The sequence below is a fragment of the Drosophila obscura genome, unplaced genomic scaffold (genome assembly GCF_018151105.1).
Source record: "Drosophila obscura isolate BZ-5 IFL unplaced genomic scaffold, ASM1815110v1 contig_58, whole genome shotgun sequence".
Classification (NCBI taxonomy): domain Eukaryota; kingdom Metazoa; phylum Arthropoda; class Insecta; order Diptera; family Drosophilidae; genus Drosophila; species Drosophila obscura.
This window is the reverse complement of record NW_024542848.1, coordinates 3,552,313-3,571,558: the sequence shown is the minus strand read 5'-3', so window position 1 is coordinate 3,571,558 and position 19,246 is coordinate 3,552,313. Positions and strand designations below refer to the sequence as shown.

Below are 19,246 nucleotides of genomic sequence, written 5' to 3'. Positions count from 1 at the left end.
AAATAATAAAGATAAATTTATCAGGCGTCGAACTGACGACATTAGAAACGTAAAAGAAATTAGGTGGAGACATGTCAAATCTGAAGACAATCCAGCAGATGTAGCGTCAAGGGGCATTAGTGCAGATAAGCTGAAAGATTTTGAAATTTGGTGGAAGGGACCTCAATGGTTGGCTAAATCTAAGGAAAATTGGCCAAAAGAGGAGATTGAAGAAAATAAAGTTGTTAGCACAACGTTTATAAACGATAAAGCTAACATTATTAATGATTTATTAGAGAAATACTCATGCATGCACAAACTAGAAAGAGTTGTTGCATATATATTAAGATTTATTCAAATTAAAACCAAAAATAATAAAGAATTCCCTCCATATTTGACGGTCAACGAGATTAAGATCGCCAGAATATTAATACTGAAAAAACAACAAGCAATACAATTCAGTTCAGAAATAACTTGCCTAACTAATAAAAAAGAAATAGAAATAAAAAGTAAAATATTAGGATTGAATCCATTTTTAGATAGAGATGGGTTACTGCGAGTTGGAGGTAGGTTACAAAACTCCAGCGCAGAATTTGGGGTAAAACACCCTTTGATTTTAAATAAATGTCACTTAACATCTTTAATTATCAAAAACGCGCATAGAGAAACATTGCACGGTGGAATTAATTTGATGCGAAACTTCATCCAACGAAAGTTTTGGATATTTGGGCTAAGGAATTGCTTAAAGCAAAAGCTTAGAGAGTGTGTTACCTGTGCTAGGTATCGGCAGAATACCGCAGAACAAATTATGGGAAATCTGCCGAAACACAGAACAACGATGTCGCACCCATTCACAAATACAGGAGTAGACTTCGCCGGACCTTACCATATCCGATGTTCTAGAAACCGTGGGCAGAAATCTTATAAAGGATATATTGCCCTATTTGTGTGCATGGCGACAAAGGCTATTCATCTGGAAGTTGTCAGCGATCTAACTGCAGATGCCTTTTTAGCTGCACTTAGAAGATTTTTCTCAAGAAGAGGAAAATGTGCAAAAATCTTTTCCGATAATGGAACAAATTTTGTGGGAGCTTCTCGCAAATTAGACGAAGAATACCAGAAAGCCCTTAAGGACAATATTAAAGTAGTTCCAATATTAGAAAGAGAACAGATCGAGTGGCACTTTATCCCCCCGGCAGGACCTCACTTTGGAGGTATTTGGGAAGCTGGGGTAAAATCAGTAAAATATCACTTAAAAAGAGTGATTGGGGACAATAATTTAACCTATGAGGAAATGGCAACCCTATTATGTCAAATAGAAGCTGTGCTGAATTCACGGCCGTTGTATACAGCTTCAAATGATATTGACGACTTGGATATATTAACACCAGGTCATTTTATTATTGGAAGGCCAATATTTGGCCCCATTGAAACGATTACAGAGGAAAGAATTGGGAATCTGGATAGGTGGAAATTAATTCAGAAAATGAAAAGAGAATTCTGGATTAAATGGAAGGAAGATTATTTACATACTCTGCAACAAAGGAATAAATGGAAAATAAGAATGAAGAATATTAAAAAAGGGCAGATTGTGTTAATAAAAGATGAAAACTGCCACCCAGCTAGATGGCCTTTGGGAAAAATAGAAGAAATACATAAAGGTAAAGACGATAAAGTACGAGTAGTGACTATAAAACATCAAGACGGGTCAATTAAACGACCTATTACTAAAATTTGTCCATTAGCTGGAATTGAGTCTGAAGAAAAAGACTCAGAAATGCCCCCAAAGGAAACTAGATATTCTCGCGGTAGACCTCAAATACCCAAGCTAGGACTCATGGCAATAATGTTATTCCTTATGTTATTTTGCCAAGTATCAAATGCAGACATAGCTGCCAGAAGACAAGGGAAGTGGTCGATAGAAAAAATGAACAGTTCCAATTCAATGTATTTGGACCCTATGGGAGACGTTGAAATAGTCGCCTCATCTTGGGATCTAATTGTGTATTATAATATGGACCCGTATTTTCAAATGATTAAAAAGGGAAAAGAATTGATTGGGAAAATGAGAGTCGTGTGCAGTAAACTTCACACTTTTGAAGATCAATGCAATAATGTCTTAGATAACACTGAAAGACAAATTGCAGACTTAGAGGATAATAATAAACTTTTTATGACTCAGGATAACAGGAGAAAGAAACGAGCGCCATTTGAGTTTATGGGCTCACTTTATCATATATTGTTTGGGATAATGGACGCTGAAGATAGGGATGCTTTGGAAGGAAATATGAAAAATCTTCTAGAAAATCAGCATAATCTAGACGATTTAATTAAACGGCAAACTTCAGTAGTAGAGTCAACGGTAAATATTCTCAAAAGAACAACCGATGAAATAAATGTAAACTTTAGAAGCATGAACACGAGAGTAGAAAACATAACGGAGGCTTTAAAGGAAAGTTACTATGTTTACAAGGAATCTATAAACTTCTTTATGGTATCAAAGCAGCTAAGCTCCTTGATTGATGAGTGCGAGAAAATCCAATCAGCAGTTATAAGTCTATTAATAGATATTAATCATGGTAGGTTAAATCCTAATATCTTAAAACCTATGCAGTTGAAAAAGGAAATTACCAAAATAAAAAATAGTTTATTAGAAACATTAGTTCTTCCAGGAAAAAGAACAGGAACGGAATTAAAAGAAATTTACAGTCTTTTAACCGCTAAGGGAATTTTCGTAGACAACAAATTAATTCTGAACGTGAAGATCCCACTGTTCGGTAGGCACCCATCCCATTTGTTTAGGATTATTCCAATACCAGTGGAACACGAAAAGGAATTAATAAAGGTAGATTTGAGCTCAAAATATTTAGTATATAATTTTGAAATTGATTCATATCATTCGATGACTGAGGCTACCTTGAATAAATGCCAAAAATGGCAGACAAATAAAAGAGTATGTGAAGGTAATTGGCCTTGGAGCAGCGCCAATGATAATGCTTGTGAGATAACTCCGTTCAAACCAAAAGGTCATTCGAATTGTGTTTATAGAAAAGTAGCAGAGACCAGGTCATTTTGGGTCGAATTAGAAAAGAAAGGTAGTTGGCTCTTCAAAGTTCCAGTAAACACTAATGCCAGAATTCAATGTAGTAACTCAAATCAAGAACTAATTGATCTTCCTCAACAAGGAATCTTAACAATAATAAATGGCTGTACTGTGCGAACAGATGATAAGATATTAGTACCTCATCACAGTCTTCATACAGAAAGCTATGAGACAATCTCATCCTCTTATATAAGTAATATAAGTAAGATACCAAAAATTGCTTGGAATCCATTAACAATACCATTAATCAACCATACGGAAGAAATTGATAAATTAAAAAATGAATTAAAATTGTTAAAAGAAGGTCATCACGAATTAAAAGGACTCAAGTTCCATCATGTATCGGGACACGCAGCCTTAATTATCGGACTAATAACAATGTTAATGTTAATTATATATACTGTAATGTCCTATTTCAGGCTGAGGTATGCATCAGTCCCTGTTCAGGGTCCTGAATTACAAGACATTTATAATTCACGAGGACTTTATCGGGAAACCAGGAACTTTGCCAGAAACTGAAATAGAAATCACAACACTGTTTGGTTCTTTTAATTTTTAATGGTTTTCTTTATTCTTCCGTATTCTTCCGTATGATTATTCTACCCGGTTATGTTAGGTTTACTTGTACTACGACGCGGATGGTGATTTTGACTGACTCCCACGATGGCTGATTGACTGCCTCCGACGATGGCTGGTGGACTGCCTCCGACGATGGCTGGTGGACTGCCCTTTTCTTCATGCAAGGCAGTGCCTTTTATAGATCGGCCGGCCTTCGATTTTCCCATGAATGTCTTACAGATATCTTATTTCTACTCCAGAATGTGGGAATGGTTCTTACATAAATATATATTGCCGAATTATAGTCTGCGCGTGCAGACAGGCTGATCGGTAACAGAAGGTTACCTAATCATTAGCCCTGCAGTCAGTGTCCAATATCCCCGGTAAGGAGAGTCGGAGACTGCTGACTGGCTTGCGCATGTGGGGGTTTTGCCCGGTAATCGAGGGTTACCTAAGCAATCGCCTCCCAAGAAGTGTCCAATGTCCCAGGTAAGGTGATCGGTGTGCACCGGTACCGTGGGAAAGGAATTTCGTTGGCACTTCGGGAATATATATTGTTAGGAATATTTATTTATTTAATATTATTTTAGGTACTTATTGCGTAAGCCCCTTCTGCTGGTCTCCTGTCTTTTGGCGTGTGCTGAGTTTGCATTTTTGCTGGGTGTTGATCGCTTCACCTGGGAGTAGCGTTGGCTGCGTCATCTGCTTGTGACGAACCATGGGATCCATGGTTCGTTACACCCCCCCCTTTCTTCCGGGTGGGTGATGGAGAGATTTGTGGCGTCGCTTGGCGGGTGCTGAGGTTCGCCTTTTTCCGGGTTATCCTGTCCTTTGGCTTGTGCCGAGTCTCCGGATTCGTCGCTGTTAGTCTCGTCACTTTAGCGTGGCGTCGGTAACGTTATATTTTCTACTGCGGTTGTGATCGTGGCCTTTCTGCTGTTCTGGGTGCTTTGTAGTTGGTGTAGTTGGTGCTTGGTGGGTCGATTATCCCATATGACGATGGTTTTCTCGGCGGTTTTCTTTGGTCGTTATTTGTCCAGGCATTCTCGAATCTGCGGGGCTATGTCGGGTGGCCAAGGATCCGTCGGTAGTTCTGGGTCGTCTTCGGTGGGTTCGGTGGCTCCGGGGTCAAAGGTTTGATTCGGGTTTTTCGGAAGGATGGGTTTGTCAAATGTGCTTGACGGATCGATGCTCCGGTGGTAATCGCTTATGTGGGCGATGATCGGGGAGGCGTTGGACGTGGGTAGAGTAGTTTTGTAGCTCTGGCGGAACACTTGGGTGGTATTGTCTCCAGACTGGTGCATGAACTGGCTGGTCTCGACGATGTCTCTTTTGTTGGACCAATGGCTTGTTTGGGCGACGGATGCTTGGGTCTGTGGGGCCAAGTCCGGTGGCCACGGCTCCGGGACTGGTTCGGGCTCATGTTCGGTTCGGTCGGCGGCTTCGGAGTCAAATGGCTGGCTGGGGTCTTCGGGTAAGAGGGTTGTGTCGAAGGAGCTGTGCGTTTCGATCCTCCGTTGGTAGTCGCTTATGTGGGCGACGATGGGTGTGGTGTCGACCATGGGTATGATGTTTTGGTACGCCGAGTGTAGTACTCGTGTTGTACTACAGCCAGACTGGTACGTGAACAGGTGAGTCGCGATGACGCCTCTGGTATCGCAACAACGACTTGTCTGGGCGACGAAGATCTCGGACATGGCTCTAGGCATGGCTCGGTGCATGACGCTATAAATCATGTCAGTACGCGGAAGGTACTCCATTGTGTGGGCGAGGATCGGTGTGGCGTCGGCCGTGGGTACGACAGGGCTGCGGTCGGTGTATCGTGGGGCCATCGTACTGGTTTTCGGGCCCGCGTTGAGGGGCTCTGTGGATATCAGTTCAATTATGGACCCCGACCAGGGTGGGGTCAGCGTGGCTGTTTCCCTTGTTGCTGGGCTGTTGATCTGTTGCTGCCGTTGTCGGTGTCGATGTTGTTGTCTTGGTTCAGGGCTGATTGTCGTCTCTGAAGGTGTTTCTATGTTCACTTTCTCCTGGGAGGAGAGGGTACTTACATGCTCTGTTGCTGGACTTGGACCTGGGCTTCCTGTGTCGAGCGCCGGGTTCCAGTGCGTTAGTGCTTGTCTCGTGGGTGAGATTCTCGTAGTTTCTTTGGGGTATGTGTCCCCTGTGGTTGGCCTAGGACGCGGTTGCTCCGTAGTGACCGTGGGACTCGTTTTCCCGTTTGCTTGATTGTTGTTTCGTGTTGTTGGTTTCGGCTTCATGTTCGTGGGCCGGCGCTTTGCCTCTGCTGGGGCTGAGCTGGGTGTCGTGTTCTTCGTGGCGATCTGGGTCGTTTTGTTCATTGGGGTAGGTCGTGGTCGTGTGTTCGCTGAGGTTTGTATGGGTGTCATGTTGGCGTGGCTGGGTGCCGAAATTGTTGGGATAGGTTGCGGACGTATGACGGCCGCCGTTGGTTTCAGTTTCTGATGTCGGGGTTCGTTGCCTTGTACTCTGTTGGTCGGAACGGTGTGGATATGTGGTGTGTGGCACTGATCTCGTAATTGTAGAAGTGTGGTACCGCACTGGATCGTTGTTTCAATGGCGCATAGGAAGTCCATGCCAATAACTTGATCCAACATGTTTGGTAGGACCAGGAGGGGTATTTGAACTTCTCTTTGATCCAGTCTGATGTGCGCCAGTAGAATCTGGGTGATCTCTCTGACCGAGCCGTCGGCCAGGCGTATGCGGACGCATGCATCTTTTAGGTTGGTGTTGTTGTCTAGTTGTCGGGCGAGGTTTGCACTGATAAAGCTTCGGGATGCCCCTGTGTCGACGGTGGCTTCCGTTGCCTGTCCTCCTATGGTTACCATTGCCACTATCCGGTTCTCGTTCATGTGTAGCGGGGTTTTTATTCGTGGGTCGGGGCAGACGTCGTTCCCGGCTGATCCCGTGTCAGTCGAGGACGCGAGTCGTTTCCCGACGTGTTCTGGCGACAGCAATCGATGGTCCGGGTGCCGCGCTTGCCACATTCCCAACAGAACAGGATCGAGGGATTTTGGCATTCATATGCCGCATGCCCTGCTTCACCACACCGGCGACAGGCTGCGCGTGGGTTGGCGATGGGGGTTGTAATCATGCGATGTGCTACCTCGGGCTTTGCCGTACTCACTGGGTTGGATGGCTGTCTTCTTGGTGAGTCTGCCGAGTTCCAATGAGGCTTCCGGAATGGTGTCCGATTGGAATCGTCGCTCCTCTGATCTGTAGTAGACCGTGCGTATCTGGGCGTGTGTCGTGGTGGTGCGAGAGTGCTCGTGATGGTCCGCTCTTGAATACTCTCAAACTCTGTGGCCAGCAGTGTTAGCTGTGACAAGTCCTGCAGTTCGTGGCGGCGCACGTACATCTGGTAGGCTGGGAGGGCGTTGTCGTAGATCCTGGTTAGCTCCTTGGTTGCGTCGTACCCAGCGTGGTGCATAAGTAGACGTATCTCGATGAGGAAATCTTTGAACAGTTCCCCAGCCAATTGCTTTCGGGCTCGGATCCGGTCTTCCAATTGTTCAAAATACCGTGGTGGCAAGAAGAACGTTAAGAATTCCTGGCGGAAATTTTCCCATGAGGAACTTTGTAGGCGGCTGGTGCGGAACCAACGACTGTCACGGTCTGTGAGAAGTTCGGCCATGGCCCGCGGCAGATGGTTTGTGTCCACCCCATACGAGAGCGCGCGTTCTTCGAGCAGTTCGATGAATGATAGAGGGTCATCTTGGCCGTCAAACTGGATTCCCCACTTTCGGATGCGTTCCGCCATTGGTGCAGCGTGGTTGTAGTGGTGCCCTTCCATGGGTCGGTCGATCGCTTGCAAGATCCTTGGCACGGGTGCTGGGTGGGTCTCTGTAGCTAGGGGCCTTGGAAACGGGGCAGCAGGAGTGCGGTATTCGGTGGCTGCGGGGACTCGTAGTCCAGTCTTAGGATCCATTTGGAGCGTGTCGGATGGTCCAGGAGTAGTGGGCCGTGGTGACTTGGAACGAGAGCGTGAGGCTGGCTTGGCATAGTGCCTCTCGAACTCTCCTAGGCGGACCCAGGCTTCTTGCGCGAGTGGCCCGGCGACTAGAGCGGCAAATTTCCTTCGGCGTTCATCGACCGTTCCTTCGCTGCCGAATCCGAATTCTTCGGCGAGGACTTCTAGTTCGTCCCGACGGAGCTTGTGGATCCAACCGGTGCTGACCCCTGGATTGGTAAAGTGTCCCGCAGGTATACCTCCTCTGGTTGTTCATCGTCGTGATGTTCCATGTTGATTTCTGTTGATTTTTGGCACTGAGTCACTGTTAAACGGCACTTTTAGGATCGGCACTGCGTATACTTTCGCGTTTGTTTTCGCGCCCGGATTATGTAAGTGCGCGGACTTGTTATCGATTCAATTTCCTTTTTGATGGCAGTGGGTCTTTACTCCACGAAGTCCCTGATTTCGGTTTTCTTGAAGTTTCCACGAAAAATCCTTTAAAGTCCCTGCTCGGGCGCCACTTGTAATGTCCTATTTCAGGCTGAGGTATGCATCAGTCTGTCCAGGGTCCTGAATTACAAGACATTTATAATTCACGAGGACTTTATCGGGAAACCAGGAACTTTGCCAGAAACTGAAATAGAAATCACAACACTGTTTGGTTCTTTTAATTTTTAATGGTTTTCTTTATTCTTCCGTATTCTTCCGTATGATTATTCTACCCGGTTATGTTAGGTTTACTTGTACTACGACGCGGATGGTGATTTTGACTGACTCCCACGATGGCTGATTGACTGCCTCCGACGATGGCTGGTGGACTGCCTAAGACGATGGCTGGTGGACTGCCCTTTTCTTCATGCAAGGCAGTGCCTTTTATAGATCGGCCGGCCTTCGATTTTCCCATGAATGTCTTACAGATATCTTATTTCTACTCCAGAATGTGGGAATGGTTCTTACATAAATATATATTGCCGAATTATAGTCTGCGCGTGCAGACAGGCTGATCGGTAACAGAAGGTTACCTAATCATTAGCCCTGCAGTCAGTGTCCAATATCCCCGGTAAGGAGAGTCCGAGACTGCTGACTGGCTTGCGCATGTGGGGGTTTTGCCCGGTAATCGAGGGTTACCTAAGCAATCGCCTCCCAAGAAGTGTCCAATGTCCCAGGTAAGGTGATCGGTGTGCACCGGTACCGTGGGAAAGGAATTTCGTTGGCACTTCGGGAATATATATTGTTAGGAATATTTATTTATTTAATATTATTTTAGGTACTTATTGCGTAAGCCCCTTCTGCTGGTCTCCTGTCTTTTGGCGTGTGCTGAGTTTGCATTTTTGCTGGGTGTTGATCGCTTCACCTGGGAGTAGCGTTGGCTGCGTCATCTGCTTGTGACGAACCATGGGATCCATGGTTCGTTACAATACCATAAGAAGAATTAAAGTAGCAAGAAGACTGCAATCAATAGCTCTTCCCTACCCACTGTAAATTATCTAAAATTATCATCAGTAATTATGATTCTAATAAATACAAGAAGGTAAAATAAAAAGAGAAGGAACGTGTGAGTCGCGACTCTACTTATACCCGTACTCAGTCTGTATATACATTTTTTGACTTATAATTTTTTTGAATTAAAAAAAAAAAAAATTTTTACATTTTACATTTTTTTGCTACATCTGCTATCTACATCTACAATGTATATTCCACATCTAACATGTAGATTGTACATGTACCATTTATATGTATATATTCTACATCTCCTCCGCTAGGGGTTGCTCGCGCACTGAACGCGGCAGAGTGTGCGAGCGAGAAAGAGAATCAGTAGCGTCAGCAGCGCTGGAGAAGGAGAGGGAACCAACAGAAAATTAATTTCTTCATTCGGGCTATAATTATGATCCGATCTGATTCAGATTCGGCAATCTGGTAGATATGGTAGTTTTCTATGATACTGCGTTTTTAATTTTATCGTATCTTTAAAATTGTGCCTGCCGCAGATTTTCGTCCTTTGTGGGGGCGGAAGGGGGCGGGGCGAAATTTTGAAATACACTTGTAGCAGTGTGATATCACATGAGCCTGGAAACCAAATTTGGTTTCTCTAGCTCTTATAGTCTCTGAGATCCAGGCGCTCATCGAGACGGACAGACGGACGGACGGACGGACAGACGGACATGGCTCTATCGACTCCGCTATTGATGCTGATCAAGAATATATATACTTTATGGGGTCGGAAACGTTTCCTTCTCTGCGTTGCACACATCCACTTTTACCACAAATCTAATATACCCCTTAACTCTTTTTTGAGTACGGGTATAATTACTCTACCAAACCTTGCCACCTTCGGGCCTTTGCAGAATGTTCAAACATGAACATGTCGATGTACGAGTACATTAAGAAAAGATTTTGTACACAATCTATATATTTCTAAATTTAAATGTAGTAGTACATAAATTCGATAATTTACGACCGTTTGAAAGAAAGGGCAAAGATGTGTGGTAATAAATACGCGACAAGCAACACACAAGTGGAGATCCCACTGATCAAATGTAGAGCTAAGCATTAATGTTGTATGCAATGCGTTGCATGCACTCAAACAACCCCCACGGTAACTGTAGCCGTTCCATGGGTCTAGCGATAAGAATAGAATATCAATTGTACCACATACATTGTTTGTAAACTGATATAAGGCTCTGATTTTAAGAATAAAATTTAGTTTGAATTTACAACTCAACTCGCAAATGTCTAGACTTTTACTTAAGGTCTTAACAATGAGAGTGTTTTTAACTGAGGCTGCAGTTGGGAATTGGGTTTCGAAATGAGGTTTTGCGAACTCGGCCTGGAGGAGGGTGCTTGCTGAATTTGGGCCGGTAGGTCGATAATTTTATGCTAGCTTGACTTATTGTGAAATAACGCAAATGATATTTCTTATGTAGGCCGTCGATTGCGAAATGTCCCAAGAGGTGGGGTGTTTTAAATTGTTGTGTGGACAAGAATGTGTAGAGTTGTTTGCAACGAGCCATGGGTAGAACCATGGTTCGTTACAATGTATGTATGTAGGTGTGGAAGTAAGTGTTATACACCGCGGCTTGGGTTAACGAACCAACTTTTTTGGCGAATTTCACACAACGAGAAAGCGAGAAATGAAAATAATGCACCGGTGCAGCTGTTTGTATGTGTGTATATGTGTATGGAAGTAAGTGTTATACACCGCGGCTTGGGTTAACGAACCAACTTTTTGGCGAATATCAATCAACGAAAGGGGAAAGAGGGGGCGACAGTGATTGCGGTAAACGGTATATATATAATTGTGCGTCCAAATTGCGGTTCAAATAGAGTATGGTATGGTTTTTGTACATATGTGTTATATGGTGTTATATATGTATATATGTATGTGCACTAATAAATTAAATGCATGCAAATCAAACTCTACTATATCATACGGCTGTGCCAAGAATTGAAAGCGAGGTGCAATTTTTCCAGCACAAGACAATTTATATATGTGTTTATGTATGTCTTCGGCTCTAGCTTTCAATTTTTTGCACAAATACCTCAGGCTCTGCGTTCGGATCTTTAAGTCCAGCTGCCACTTTCCTCTTGCAGTCCGTGCAATCACAAGGGGCCATAGGTCTTCTAGGTTGCAGCTACGGGGTCTGTTTGGGAAGCAGCAGATATGGCGGTGAAACAGCAAGTATAGGCAGGGTAGCAGCAACGGTGAAGCAGCAGGTATGGCGGCAGGGTAGCAGCCACGATCAGCAACAGGCGGTGAGGGTATTGCGCGGCCGACACGATGGTTTTGGAAAGTCTTTTGTTATTGGATACACAAAACGACGCGGGCAACGATACAATACACTTTTTATTCTATAATAGAGAATTAATTAGTTATATTATTTATAACTGTCTGTATATGTATTTTTGTTACACTATTTGTGCTATCACTGTGTCACTGTCACTATTATTTGTTGCCTTTTAATTTGTTCTTTATCGTCCACCCGGGGGCACCATGAAAAATTAGAATAGTTTTTCTAACAACGAAAACCGAAAGACTGTGGGGGGCGTAAAGTTTATTAAAAGAGCAGGGACGAAATATTTTGTGTGCGTCCGATCGAATTCAAATTTTACGATTATATTCTAAAAACTTCATACATTTCGTTCTAAGCCTAGCTAACCTACGGTGGCAAAGCGGGGCGAATTCGCCTTGAGCGAAAGAGCGAGCTTTTATTACGCTCCCGCCTTGCCCTAACCTACTTACACTAGACTTCAAACAATTCAAAATAATCTCAACATTAAACATTGACTACGACGATGACATGACGAAACATAGGGAGAGCCGTTTAAGGAGTATATGGTGGAAATGCAGACGCTCATGCGACCCTTAAAATGCCCCCAGGAAGAACAAACGGAGCTGAAAAAGGAGAACAGCATGCTAGATTTAGGGCATACATGCGGCCGCATAGTACCGGGATTTGGATGCGATGATGGCGTTGGCAGACGCTCGAAGCGTTGGAGAGTGATCGCGTGGACTTCCAGCGAGAGAACCCCACAACTAAAGCACGGGCGGCCATCCGTTCAACAAGCCGGCGGAGGTAGAGATATGCCGACGCTGCAAGGAAGGATCGACCACACAAAAGGGGAAAGAAACCTAGCCATCGGCTACGCCCACAACGACAAGCCATATCCAGAACGGTTATGTGACACACCCGGCACAGGTATGTGGGCGGTGCGGAAGCGGAGAGCATTGGTCGCGAGAATTCAGTGCTCGGCCTCTCAAATATTGCTGGAGATGCGGGATGGTCGGAAAGTCAACATGGGATTGTTGCAAGAAGACGGGAAACGCCCCGCGACCCAAGCCGAGAAGGACCGTGCTGGGGTCGCAGGAGACCGCCCCCACGACCTAGTTGGAAGGCTCACGAATGAGGAAATTCAGCTCTCCGCAGTGGTGACGATCGCGGGAAGAGAGCTGCAGGCTACAGGATCCACTAGCAGCTTCAGCAGTTGCGAATTGACGGACAGGTTGGGAGGGGCCAGGAGAGAGATAGAAAAAAAAAAAGGGGCCGGCCACAAAAAAAAAACGAGAAGGAACGTGCGAGTCGCTTCTGGGGACGCGACTCTACTTATACCCGTACTCAGTCTGTATATACATTTTTTGACTTATAATTTTTTTGAATTAAAAAAAAAAAAATTTTACATTTTACATTTTTTTGCTACATCTGCTATCTACATCTACAATGTATATTCCACATCTAACATGTAGATTGTACATGTACCATTTATATGTATATATTCTACATCTCCTCCGCTAGGGGTTGCTCGCGCACTGAACGCGGCAGAGTGTGCGAGCGAGAAAGAGAATCAGTAGCGTCAGCAGCGCTGGAGAAGGAGAGGGAACCAACAGAAAATTAATTTCTTCATTCGGGCTATAATTATGATCCGATCTGATTCAGATTCGGCAATCTGGTAGATATGGTAGTTTTCTATGATACTGCGTTTTTAATTTTATCGTATCTTTAAAATTGTGCCTGCCCCAGATTTTCGTCCTTTGTGGGGGCGGAAGGGGGCGGGGCGAAATTTTGAAATACACTTGTAGCAGTGTGATATCACATGAGCCTGGAAACCAAATTTGGTTTCTCTAGCTCTTATAGTCTCTGAGATCCAGGCGCTCATCGAGACGGACAGACGGACAGACGGACGGACGGACGGACAGACGGACATGGCTCTATCGACTCCGCTATTGATGCTGATCAAGAATATATATACTTTATGGGGTCGGAAACGTTTCCTTCTCTGCGTTGCACACATCCACTTTTACCACAAATCTAATATACCCCTTAACTCTTTTTTGAGTACGGGTATAATTACTCTACCAAACCTTGCCACCTTCGGGCCTTTGCAGAATGTTCAAACATGAACATGTCGATGTACGAGTACATTAAGAAAAGATTTTGTACACAATCTATATATTTCTAAATTTAAATGTAGTAGTACATAAATTCGATAATTTACGACCGTTTGAAAGAAAGGGCAAAGATGTGTGGTAATAAATACGCGACAAGCAACACACAAGTGGAGATCCCACTGATCAAATGTAGAGCTAAGCATTAATGTTGTATGCAATGCGTTGCATGCAATCAAACAACCCCCACGGTAACTGTAGCCGTTCCATGGGTCTAGCGATAAGAATAGAATATCAATTGTACCACATACATTGTTTGTAAACTGATATAAGGCTCTGATTTTAAGAATAAAATTTAGTTTGAATTTACAACTCAACTCGCAAATGTCTAGACTTTTACTTAAGGTCTTAACAATGAGAGTGTTTTTAACTGAGGCTGCAGTTGGGAATTGGGTTTCGAAATGAGGTTTTGCGAACTCGGCCTGGAGGAGGGTGCTTGCTGAATTTGGGCCGGTAGGTCGATAATTTTATGCTAGCTTGACTTATTGTGAAATAACGCCAATAATATTTCTTATGTAGGCCGTCGATTGCGAAATGTCCCAAGAGGTGGGGTGTTTTAAATTGTTGTGTGGACAAGAATGTGTAGAGTTGTTTGCAACGAGCCATGGGTAGAACCATGGTTCGTTACAATGTATGTATGTAGGTGTGGAAGTAAGTGTTATACACCGCGGCTTGGGTTAACGAACCAACTTTTTTGGCGAATTTCACACAACGAGAAAGCGAGAAATGAAAATAATGCACCGGTGCAGCTGTTTGTATGTGTGTATATGTGTATGGAAGTAAGTGTTATACACCGCGGCTTGGGTTAACGAACCAACTTTTTGGCGAATATCAATCAACGAAAGGGGAAAGAGGGGGCGACAGTGATTGCGGTAAACGATATATATATAATTGTGCGTCCAAATAGCGGTTCAAATAGAGTATGGTATGGTTTTTGTACATATGTGTTATATGGTGTTATATATATACATATGTATGTGCACTAATAAATTAAATGCATGCAAATCAAACTCTACTATATCATACGGCTGTGCCAAGAATTGAAAGCGAGGTGCAATTTTTCCAGCACAAGACAATTTATATATGTGTTTATGTATGTCTTCGGCTCTAGCTTTCAATTTTTTGCACAAATACCTCAGGCTCTGCGTTCGGATCTTTAAGTCCAGCTGCCACTTTCCTCTTGCAGTCCGTGCAATCACAAGGGGCCATAGGTCTTCTAGGTTGCAGCTACGGGGTCTGTTTGGGAAGCAGCAGATATGGCGGTGAAACAGCAAGTATAGGCAGGGTAGCAGCAACGGTGAAGCAGCAGGTATGGCGGCAGGGTAGCAGCCACGATCAGCAACAGGCGGTGAGGGTATTGCGCGGCCGACACGATGGTTTTGGAAAGTCTTTTGTTATTGGATACACAAAACGACGCGGGCAACGATACAATACACTTTTTATTCTATAATAGAGAATTAATTAGTTATATTATTTATAACTGTCTGTATATGTATTTTTGTTACACTATTTGTGCTATCACTGTGTCACTGTCACTATTATTTGTTGCCTTTTAATTTGTTCTTTATCGTCCACCCGGGGGCACCATGAAAAATTAGAATAGTTTTTCTAACAACGAAAACCGAAAGACTGTGGGGGGCGTAAAGTTTATTAAAAGAGCAGGGACGAAATATTTTGTGTGCGTCCGAACGAATTCAAATTTTACGATTATATTCTAAAAACTTCATACATTTCGTTCTAAGCCTAGCTAACCTACGGTGGCAAAGCGGGGCGAATTCGCCTTGAGCGAAAGAGCGAGCTTTTATTACGCTCCCGCCCTTGCCCTAACCTACTTACACTAGACTTCAAACAATTCAAAATAATCTCAACATTAAACATTGACTACGACGATGACATGACGAAACATAGGGAGAGCCGTTTAAGGAGTATATGGTGGAAATGCAGACGCTCATGCGACCCTTAAAATGCCCCCAGGAAGAACAAACGGAGCTGAAAAAGGAGAACAGCATGCTAGATTTAGGGCATACATGCGGCCGCATAGTACCGGGATTTGGATGCGATGATGGCGTTGGCAGACGCTCGAAGCGTTGGAGAGTGATCGCGTGGACTTCCAGCGAGAGAACCCCACAACTAAAGCACGGGCGGCCATCCGTTCAACAAGCCGGCGGAGGTAGAGATATGCCGACGCTGCAAGGAAGGATCGACCACACAAAAGGGGAAAGAAACCTAGCCATCGGCTACGCCCACAACGACAAGCCATATCCAGAACGGTTATGTGACACACCCGGCACAGGTATGTGGGCGGTGCGGAAGCGGAGAGCATTGGTCGCGAGAATTCAGTGCTCGGCCTCTCAAATATTGCTGGAGATGCGGGATGGTCGGAAAGTCAACATGGGATTGTTGCAAGAAGACGGGAAACGCCCCGCGACCCAAGCCGAGAAGGACCGTGCTGGGGTCGCAGGAGACCGCCCCCACGACCTAGTTGGAAGGCTCACGAATGAGGAAATTCAGCTCTCCGCAGTGGTGACGATCGCGGGAAGAGAGCTGCAGGCTACAGGATCCACTAGCAGCTTCAGCAGTTGCGAATTGACGGACAGGTTGGGAGGGGCCAGGAGAGAGATAGCTACGAGGTAGAGGCCGACGGCCATAGTCAAAAAACGAGAAGGAACGTGCGAGTCGCTTCTGGGGACGCGACTCTACTTATACCCGTACTCAGTCAGTATATACATTTTTGAGCATATAATTTTTTAGAATTTTAAAATTAAAAAAAAAAAATTACATTTTACATTTTTTTTGCTACATCTGTTATCTACATCTACATATATTATGTATATTCTACATCTAACATGTAGATTAAACATGTACCATTTAGATTCTACATCTCCTCCGCTAGGGGTTGCTAACGCACTGAACGCGACAGAGTGTGCGAGCGAGAGGGAAACTGAGTTGCGTTGTCGTCGGAAGGAGGGGGAAGGGGAAGCAACTGAAAATTAATTTCTTCGTTCTGGCTATAATTATAATCCGATCTGATTCAGATTCGGCAGTCTGGTAGATATGGTCATTCTCTACGATACTGCGTTTTTAATTTTAGCGTATCTTTAAAAATGTGCCTGCCACAGATTTTCGTCCTTTGTGGGGGCGGAAGGGGGCGGGGCGAAATTTTGAAATACACTTGTAGCAGTGTGATATCACTTGAGTGTGGAAACCAAATTTGGTTGCCCTATCTCTTATAGTCTCTGAGATCTAGGCGCTTAACAAGACGGACAGACAGACAGACATGGCTATATCAACTCGGCTATTGCTGCTGATCAAGAATATATATACTTTATGGGGTCGGAAACGTTTCCTTCTCTGCGTTGCACACATCCACTTTTACCACAAATCTAATATACCCCTTAACTCTTTTTTGAGTACGGGTATAATAACAAGACAACTCGAGGTGCAGATGGCGTTCGGGAACCAGGAAGTGGCGTTGAAGGTGCTAATATTGCCGGGCGTGATCGAGGTTCTAGTGATTTAAGAAGAGGAAGGGAATTAGTAGTGGATATTATATGGTAGAGGGAATTGAAGTCCGAGCATAGGACCCTAAATGGTTCGTGCAAGGAATAATTCGATCTACAAAGCGGAAGGCACCAAGGAATAAAGTTTCTAGTAGATCTAGCAGGAATCGTAAAGTTTATGGTTCTAGGGTGAGATTTCCTTAGATCGGTCGGGGCGGTGGTGACCTGTGCGGAGCACAGTGTGGTGATCCCCGTCAGAGATCAGAGTCGAGAAGGAAAGGAAGAGAGACTGTCAGTGGCGATAGTGGAGACCTCGAACATGGCTACGGAACCGGCAGCGTCGGCGGTGGGACCCAGGCAGAGGCCGCGGTCCTGACCCTCACTGGAGCTCGGCCAGACGAAGCGCCAAGGGAAGAGTCGGTAGAGACTTTCCCCGCCCGGAAATTGAAGGAGTTCGCCAAGCTGAAGGGAGTATCCAACGTGGCAACGCACACAATCACCATGAGTGATGCACAGCCGGTCAAACAGAGGTACTCTCCGAAGAACCCCAAGATGCAAGCAGAGATTAACCGGAAAGTGGATGAATTGTTAGAGTTGGGATGCATAGAGCCGTCAAAGAGTCCCTACAGTTCGCCCATAATCATGGTGAAGAAAAAGACGTGCCGATGGAGGCTGTGTGTCGACTTTCGACAGGTGAATACCAAGTCTGTGAAGGATGCGTACCCGATGCCGAGGATCGACTATATCCTAGATTAGCTGCGGAAGGCCCGTTTCATCAGCAGTTTGGATCTGAAGGACGGATATTGGCTAATTCCTCTGGAAGAAAAGAGCCGGCAGATCACTGCCTTCACCGTGCCTAAGAAGGGGTTGTACCAATGGAAGGTAATGCTTTTCGGTCTGCACTCGGCGTCGGCTGCATTCCAAAGGACATTGGACCAGGTAATCGGACCGGAAATGATGCTACACGCGTTTGCGTATCAGGATGATATCATCGTCATCGGGCGGACAGAAGAGGAGCACCGTAAGAATATGGAAGAGGTCTTCCGACGGCTACGGAAGGCGAATCTACGGCTGAATGCGGATAAGTGCCAATTCTTTCGGAAGGAAAGCCATAAGGTGACGGGCGAGGGAGTGAAGGAACTGCGCCAATATCTGGGGGTGGCGTCATGGTATCGGCGGTTCGTGCCCGACTTTGCAACGTTGGTGCAACCACTCACGGCATTGCTGAAGAAGAAGGTATCCTGGGAGTGGAACCAGGAACGCCAAGAGGAATTCGAGGCCGTGAAGGGTCGACTGGTGGCGGACCCCGTGTTGGCGTGTCTAGATTTCTCACAGAAGTTTGTTCTACGAACGGATGCCAGCGATTATGGACTAGGAGCGATTCTGACGCTGGAGACAGAACGGGGAGAACGGGTGATATCATATGCCAGCAGGTCGCTGAATGGTGCTGAGAGAAATTACTCAGCGACCGAGAAAAAATGTCTGGCCTTAGTATGGGCTGTCAGGCGGCTGAAACCATACCTAGAAGGATACCGCTTCAAGGTGGTCACGGATCTGAAATGGCTGAACTGCATAGAAAGTCCGGCATGGAGGGTGGCCAGAAGTGGCATACAGGAAAGGGCAGCTCAACGTGGTCGCGGACGCACTTTCCAGGCAGCCAGTGACGGAATGGTGCCTTCGAATGAGGAAGAGGAAGAGGGCGATGATAAGGCGAAACGAACACCCTGCAAATGGATGACCGGCCGAGGGAACGCCTTAAAAAGGAACCCCTAAAGTTCCCGGACTATGTGGAAAAGGCGGGAGGCCTATACCGACATATTTCCCATCGAGCAGAACACGAGGAAGTGCCTTCATGGAAGTTATGTGTGCCACGAGAGGGCAGGGAAAGGGTGCTGAAGGAGAATCACGATGACCCGGAAGCAGGCCACGCTGGAGGAAGAAGGACTGCGTTGCGGATAGCGGCCAGGTATTACTGGCCGGGGATGCATAGGGACGTAAGAGAGTACGTGCGGAAGTGCGACTTATGTTTGCGCTTCAAGCCTAGCCAGTTACAGGCGGCAGGGAGGATGCTGACCCAAATCCCAGAGGAGCCGTGGGCGATGGTGTGTACCGACTTCGTGGGACCCTTGCCGAGGTCTAAACACAGGAATTCGATGCTACTGGTACTCGTAGACCGTTTCTCCAAATGGACC

At 45.3% G+C, this 19,246-nt stretch overlaps 1 protein-coding gene across 1 annotated transcript; it reads left to right on the top strand.

Annotated features, from left to right (window-relative positions):
* Positions 1-524: 524 nt before the first annotated feature.
* On the top strand, positions 525-18,827 carry LOC121404963. The gene is made up of 7 exons (XM_041595386.1): positions 525-545; positions 11,205-11,366; positions 14,741-14,902; positions 15,463-16,151; positions 16,966-17,065; positions 17,259-17,773; positions 17,837-18,827. The coding sequence occupies exons 1-7, from the start codon at positions 525-527 to the stop codon at positions 18,825-18,827; spliced, it is 2,640 nt and encodes an 879-aa protein (XP_041451320.1).
* The last annotated feature ends 419 nt before the right edge of the window (positions 18,828-19,246 follow it).

What these genes read in the sequence shown, in the direction of transcription:
- LOC121404963 (XM_041595386.1), top strand. Translation starts at nt 525, where the DNA reads ATGGGTTACTGCGAGTTGGAG. An exon ending in TGGGTTACTGCGAGTTGGAG is followed by an intron (nt 546 to 11,204) that starts GTAGGTTACAAA and finishes TTCCTCTTGCAG; the next exon opens with TCCGTGCAATCACAAGGGGC. An exon ending in GCCACGATCAGCAACAGGCG is followed by an intron (nt 11,367 to 14,740) that starts GTGAGGGTATTG and finishes TTCCTCTTGCAG; the next exon opens with TCCGTGCAATCACAAGGGGC.